At 40.3% G+C, this 7884-nt stretch overlaps 1 protein-coding gene across 1 annotated transcript in view; it reads left to right on the forward strand.

Annotated features, from left to right (window-relative positions):
• The first annotated feature begins 191 nt into the window (after positions 1-191).
• Positions 192-7884, forward strand: part of CARS (cysteinyl-tRNA synthetase) — a 33816-nt gene continuing 26123 nt past the window's right edge. The window contains 2 exon segments of the mRNA XM_010003897.1: positions 192-252; positions 4525-4770. Of these exon segments, the coding sequence (XP_010002199.1) occupies positions 192-252; positions 4525-4770 (307 nt within the window).

Consider the following 7884-nt stretch of genomic DNA (forward strand, 5'->3'; position numbering starts at 1 on the left):
GCGGGGCAGAAAGCCGTCAGCTGTCACGGCACGCTTGGAACGCTGGCGACGCGTGAAATCAGCCGCTCACGCCCGTTCCTGGGTGGGTGTCCCTCGGGAGGCCACCTGTGTCCCTCGGGAGGTCACCTGTGTCCCTCGGGAGGTCACCTGTGTCCCAGCCTTGGCGGTGGGTGACACGTAAGCGGCTCCCGATGCCGGTTCAGGGTATCGGGAGCCAGGAATCCCAAGAGCGGCGTTTGCCTGGCCCTGGACGTGCGTGGGGTAGTGGGAGATGGGGAGGCAGAGTTGCTGGTTGCCCCTTGCACGCTGGTGCCCGTGGATCAGGGGAGCTCTGGTGCTTTGCAAGCCCCTTGGAATGGATCCACGTTGTACCTTGCCTCTCGTGTAAAGGTTGACGATGAGACATGGTGATCTGTGGAAAGGACTTGGAGCTTCTCAGTACTGAAGTTTGGAAGCAGCTGTTCCGCAGCTTGATGGGTTTGAAGAGATGTGAAGTGGCTGCCAGATCACTTAGTCGGTTGTGTGCATATCACCACATCATCTGCTCTCTCTCACCTGCTTCTGTCTCCCTTGTTGTCTTTCCTGGTCATCTGTGTTCTTCTCTGAGCTCATGTGTGAGCTTTTTTACTTTTCTGGCCTTTTTTTTTTTTGTGGTCATGTTTTAATGATGGGTTATACTGTGCTCTTCCATATGGAAGGAGGGCCAGGGAAGTCCTATAATTTTTTTAGCACTACTGGAGCAAATGGAAACTTGGCATACCAGTCATTCAAGTATGAAATACAATTATGGTATGTAAGGGTTTGAAAATTTCTGCCATTCCAGTTAAGGATCTGTAGATTCTAAGATTTGCCCCTTTTTCTTTGTTACTAAATGTTACTTTCCTGTTGGTCTGTCACGGGTAACGTGCCTGCATAAGGCAGTCCGGAAGCACTTGTTCTTGTCAAGCAGTTGGCTTTTTGCAGGGGGTGAAAACCCCTCAAGAGGCTCAGTTCAGGAGTGCTTTAAGAAAATTTTAACTTAAGGTTATTAGCTGGCAAATAGTATTTGCTTGTTACTTTGGTGTTTATTACACTTAGTTTCGGTTTGGGAAAAGTGGAAGTGGTTCTCAGAGTGCTAAAGTTACTATGACTGAGAAGCTCTTCTGTGGTGAGATAGTCCAGTCTTAAAATCCTGCTCTGCTAAAAGCCATTCAGTCCTTTTGTGTGAGTCTTGAAAAGTCCTTTGTGTCTCTGTGTGTATGCTGTGTCTGGCATAGATGGGCTAGCTACAGTTGGTTCAGTTCTTCTGATTTCTTTATGGAAGAGGATAATTAATTTTGACTGAGCAGATAGTAGGACTTCCTTCCAAAGCTACCAGAGTGGCCAGCCAGAATGTTAAATGGGCACTTTGGAACCATATTAATAATGAGACATGTTTTTTATGAGTTGTTTTATATTTGTGAAAGCCAAGTTGGAAGAGAGATGGTATCTTAAAATATTCAGAAATGTCTAAGATTTCTTCTTAGGGAATGCCTCTGCAGAAATCCCAGAATATTTCAGTTGCCATGTAATTATGAATGACAAGGTTAGCAGGTTCAGGGAATCCCAGGAAAGCTAATTTTTCCCTGAAGCAAAGTAACTCCCTGTTTTTGTCAGCTAGCTTACTGCCTACTTCATGGCTTTTTGTTATTTACTTTGCTGTCAACACCTTCAAGAAAAAGAGGGTTTCAGTTTCAAGTAAATAAAAGTGAACCTTTTTAAATCAAATTTGATATTGTGTGGGTTACATATCTTGATTAAGCTTCAAAAAGTATTTATGTGCAAATAAAATGTAGAAGCCTTTGAGTCTGTGTGTTGCAAATTCCCAATGTCCTTTACTAAACTTCGAAGCACTCCATGCTTGGAAAGAAGAATGTGTGACTATATTGCCCAAAGAGATTGTACACTGGCAATTATTTAATGAGAGCTATATTAATTCGTGTCTACAGTGGATTATTTTTTTTTAACAGCTTTTTAATGCAGGGGGAATGTTACATTATTAGCATCCATGCTTATGATTTTTCAAGGTTATTTTGCTATTTTTGCAATAGTTGTGCTCAGTGCTTCTTTTCTGAACGGAGCTGCTCTTGAGTGATCTGATTTATTGTCTATGGATCATTCCATTCACATGAGCTAACACCCAATGTTATGCAACAGCTCTGTAACACTCCTCCATTTCTCTTGTCAAGAAGAAACTTCCTCATGGAATTGAATGGTAGCAACTGTAATTTTTCTGTCTTGGGAGGGGAAAAAGTTGCAGTCAGAGAGGGGCTGTTTCTTAGCCTGGTTTTCTAAAGGGGTAAAACAGGTTAGACCTATTAATGTCCATTGACTCTTCCCCCTCAATAGTGTTTGAATCCATTTATTTTTATTAATTACATTTGACAGTATGCTGCCTCTTGCACACAGTGGGCAGACTGAGCAAAGATGGTTGGGGCTGAGCTGGTACCAAGATTCAGAGGCAGTATTTGTTATCTCTCCCTAACAAAATTAGCTTGTATGAGTTCTGTCATCTTTATTTTATTTGCATATAAGTTTGTGCAACTTCCCTTTTAGATTGGTTTACAGATGTGGTTGGGAAGCACTTACATTGTTTCAGATACACTGACTTGCTTCCCATTAGCAGCCTGGTGTGTGAATAATGGCCATAATAACCCTAATCATATTTTGCAAATTAAGTGTTGCTTTCCTAGCAATAGATCTTTATAGATCTTTTCTTTGAGGTCTAGCTTCTTTTCTAAACAGATCATTGCTATAATACTTTTTTTTTCCCTTCTCCCTCATATGATTCATGAACAGAAAATTCACATTCAAGGAAGACATGTCTTAGGTTTCCCTGGTTAATGAACTACTTTCATACTATTTCATGTGTATAAACATGTGAAGGCTGTCTATGTTGATAAACATCAGTAAATACTTAGGAGCCTGAAAGATTTGTAGTAAAATTAACTGTGAGCTGAAGCTGAATCCCATTCAGCTGGGTAAGGCAAGCCTGTAAGGTCTCATTCTGAACCATTATTTACTTGTTATTCCTTATTTATACTGAACAATTACATGGGTTGACTTTGAGAAGAATTGAGACTCAACATTAATCTGGCTTTGCTTCTGTGTATTAATTTTAAATAACTTTTGTGACCTTTGATTTTAATATGTTATTAGTTCGGCTGGTGTGCCATTCTATCTCATTGATACTCAAAAGAGTCAAACACAAACATACTTGGTATCTCACTGTCATTTCCCTCTCATCCTGAGGTCCTATAGAATAATTTAATAATTTATTTCCTTACAGGGAGTGAGCTGCTTATAAAGTCTTAACTGATGATACTTGGGAAAGCTTTTCAATTCTGCAGTTCCTCACATTCCTTCATAGCCATCACTTCTCCCTCTCCTTTTATCCTTCCCTTGCCAAACGTGTTGGTCTGTGAGCACCTCCAATGCTTTGGGAACTACTAGTGCAGAAGGGGCTCAGACTAGTCTAAGAAGCAACACCTGTGGCAGTGGTCTCTGACAGGGTTTGGGAGCAAGGACATAAGTTCTTAAACTGCCTCTCTTACTTTATTGTGCTATGACCTTGACTACATCTTAAATTACCTTCTTGGCTGACTACCTAAGTAGGATATTGACTTAATGTTTGTGTAGGACTTTGAACATGAATGTAGTTACAAACACTGAATCATTGTAGGAAGCCATGAGTGTTTACCTGATGTCAGTGCCAGCCCAGATACCATAACCTGTGCAGTGCCTTGTACTCACTGACTTGCAAAGGGTTTGCTGTAACTGTGATTGTCCCCACCAAGTCACAGAACCCTTCTACTGCTTCTTCTGCATCTCTATTTGTAAAGAGACAGAATTGATCCTGCTTTCTCAGCATACCAAATAAATAGCAGAATTAAAAAATTGTGAAGGAGGAGCTTGATCAATATCCTTTCTGTTCTGTTTGTGTAGATCTTACTCATTTTAAATATTATTCTTATGTCTTAGGAGAGAAAGTGTTTATAGGAGACATATGGGAATATGTAGCAACAGCTTAAGTTTAAATTGCTGGAGCAAGTAGGAGTAACTGAGCATTATGCTGGGAGCTTGCATGCGGACATCAGGCCTGCAAAGATACAAGGATATTCTCAACTTCAGTAGATGTATTCACAGCCTACCCACAGTGTATAAAATGTTTTAGCAGTGTGGAAGAGTGACTAATTAGGTTTGCTATGAGTGAAACATTTTCTCCAATTTCAAGATTGTATTTCTTTATGAGAGGAACCTGTGCTTTTGTCCTTACTACTGTTTGTAAATATGTCTTCCAAAAAATTTCCATAGCGTAGACATAATCATTTTAATAGGAAATATATAGTTATTCAGTAGCTTGCACTAAATATATTTTTTTCTCTTAATTTCTTGTTAGTTGCCAGAGCTAATTTAGAGGGAGAGATGTATACTGTAAGGATATAATTTGGTCATGGAATATCCTTCTTTTAATGCTGACCAAATGTCCTGTGCCTCTCTTTACAGCTTCCAGCTACAGTTTTATTCTGAGCATTAGTGAAGAGGAAGCCAGGGTGAAGGCTTTGAACGAGTACCTGAGCACTCGTAGTTATATCCAGGGGTTCACATTTTCACATGCAGATGTGGAGGTATTCAGAAAGTTTTCGGGGCCACCTGTGGACCAGTATATCCATGTTGTCCGGTGGTACAGACACATAGAAGCAATCTATGATGGCAGCAGTGAAAAAAATGACCCTTGTAAACTTCAAACAAGTGAGTAATACAAAACTGGTGGGCAGGTTGTAGTCTAGCTAACGTGTTGATTGTTATTGCTGAGAATTCCTAGAAGTTCTCTTTCATACTCTCTTGTGTGCTTTAAAATTTACTGTATCGACTTGTATTTGAGTTCATGACATTCTTCTTGCATATGGTTACTGCGTAATTGATAGATCCTGACCTATTTGAGTGTTAAAGCTCTGTGTCCACATTTCTTTCATTTTAAAATTTCTCAGCATACAGAATTTGATCATGTGTATTTTCTTTAAAAAGCTAACTGTTGACTGGATTGTAAAAGAATATTTGTTATTGTTATTAACACTAAATTTTGAAAGGAACATTTAGGGTTCTTTTTTAACCCTGGTAATTTAGGCACTACTGGTCATTTGAGGCAATACTAACTGGTTTATCTAGGTCATTGTGTAAGCATGAGTGCTGGCATTTTTGGGAACTGCATCACTCTCCTGAGTCGTTTTCCAGTGAGCTAGTCTAGTTTAATTGCTTTATAGCAAGATCCTTCCTCAAGGAGTCATGAAATAATTAATAATAATAACATAGAGCTGCTGTATAGTGCTTGCAGTACCTACAAATGAACATGTAATGTCTGTCATTTTTGCTGGTGGCTGTTGACTAAGATTACTCCAATGCCATCTTCTCACAACATATTAGTCCAATGCAATCTTCTCACAACCTCTCATCATGTGTGTTCTCATTTCCTAGCAGACAAGCAGTTAAGAACAGGCTGCTGTGAGCAGATTCTGTATATGTGTGTGGGCCTGCATGTATTTGTGCTTGTTATTGATTTCTTTTCAGCAGTAAAGGGATCTCAGCTGGCTCTGACAGCAGATTTAAGGCCACTAACTACAATTTGCCTGCAGACTTTCATGGATCAGGGTGGGGCAATAAAAGGTCTCTTTTTTTTTTTTTTTCCTGTCCATGAAATCTTTAATATTAAGTCTCTCTGAAGGATAATGTTCTCTTATCTCCATGATCTGTGCATATGTATCAGAGGTCCTGTAATGGTGTTCTGCAGTGTTCACTATGAAAAAGGCATTTCAATCTGCCACGCTTAGACATGGGATTTTTTTTATTAGTGGATTTTTGTGTGTATCAGAGAGCTCCAGGAGTGGATTAGAGCAAATTACCTTCACTTCAACCAGGAAGAAGACTGTAGCTGGCAAAGATGTAATTGAACAGAGTAAAAAGTATGCCTTTCACTTTGTCCTTGGTATCCTTGTCGTGGATGTAGTGTGACATCTAACTCATAAGCCGAGAACTTTAGGGTGCAGTATCTGGGTTTTTTCTTATGTTTAGTGTGGTAAAGAAAGCTTTACAGATCTACCTTTTATTAGACTAACCCACGTAGGCTTTTTTCCCCAAGGGAAGGAATCACTTAGGTTGGAAAAGACTGTCAAGATCTCTACCAAGTTCAGCACTAAGCCATATCCCCAAGTGCCACATCTAGACAACTTTAAAACACATCCAGGGATGGTGATTCAACCACCTCCCTGGGCAGCATGTTCCAATATCTGACAACCCTTCCAGTGAAGAAGTTCTTCGTAATGTCCAGTCTAAACCTCCCTTGGAACAGCTTGAAGCTATTCCTTCTTATTCTATCACCAGTTATTTGTGAGAAGAGACCAGCACCTACCTCCTTGTAACGTCCTTTCAGGTAGTTGTAGAGGGTGATAAGGTCTCCCCTCAGCTTCCTTTTCTTCAGACTAAACAGCTCCAGTTCCCTCAGCTGCTCCTCATAAGACTTATTCTCAAAGCCCTTCACCAGCTTCATTGCCCTTCTCTGGACATGCTTCAGCACCTCAATGTCTTTCTTGTATTGAGGTGCCCAAAACAGGACACAGTATTTGAGGCGTGGCCTCACCAATGCCAAGTACAAAGGAATGATCACCTCCATAGTCCTGCTGGCCACAGTATTTCTAATACAAGCTAAGATGTCATTGGCCTTCTTGGCCACCTGGGCACACTGCTGGCTCGTATTCAGCTGCTTGTGCATCAGAACCCCCAGGTCCCTTTTTGCTGAACAGCTTTCCAGTCACTCTTCCCCAAGCCTATAGTGTTGCATGGGGTTGTTGTGGCCCAAGGGCAGGACCCAACACTTGGCTTTACTGAACTTCATACAACTGTCCACAGCCCATTGACCTAGTCTGTCCAAGTCTCTTCAGAGCCTTCCTACCCTCAGGCAGATCAACACTCCCAAGTTTGTGTTGTCTGCAAACTTACTGAGGGTACATTCTATCTCATCAAGATCATTGATACAGCTGTTGAAAAGAAGTGATCCCAATACTGAGCTCTGAGGAGCAGCACTCATAACCAGCCTTCACCAGCTGGATTTAACTCCATTCACCACCAATCTGTGGGCCCAGGCATCTAGCCAGTGTACGTTGTATATGGTCTGTGTTATGGGTAGGCTGCTCTTGAACTAGAGATATTCTTTTCAAGAGTGCCTCATGCAATGAAGTGTTTAGAATAAACATATTTCTGTGGATCCATGACATGGATATTAAAGGGAGTCCGTTTGTGAGACAGAGTACTATGGTCAATATCTATTTAGGCTGTTAATCATAAAAGAAGGATGAGGAAGAGATTCATTTTTTTATACTGTGAATGTTTACATTATTTGAAAGTTTTCAGTCTAAATGCTCATACAGAGATACTGGAGGAAAACAGTGAAGAGCATCCTGAGACACAGCATCAGAAAGGCAATTTTGTTGTCAAAACAAATAGTTTGTATAATATTTGACATGCAATTAAAACGCATACCATGAGAATTCCTAAGCACAGTGCTGTGTGTATTAAGGTGGCAAACTTGCTGTATTTTTAAATTTCCTGGTTTGCTTTCATTCCTCGTTAATGTCATAATGAGTTTGAGATCATTACAGCTGTAAGCAGCCCAGTGCATAGCACACTACAACTCTTTGACATATGACACACTTAACACTTTTGTTTAACAACTATGTTGCTTCTCAAAAAACTAACACTTTTGTTTGAAAAACATTCATTTAACAACTATGTTGCTTCTCAAAAAACTAAAAGAAAACAAGTGCAAGAAGATTGTTACTAATACTAACCTGGCTTTTATCTGCTCTCTTTAAT

Source organism: Chaetura pelagica, unplaced genomic scaffold, assembly GCF_000747805.2.
Source record: "Chaetura pelagica isolate M959 unplaced genomic scaffold, ChaPel_1.0 scaffold28, whole genome shotgun sequence".
NCBI lineage: Eukaryota > Metazoa > Chordata > Aves > Apodiformes > Apodidae > Chaetura > Chaetura pelagica.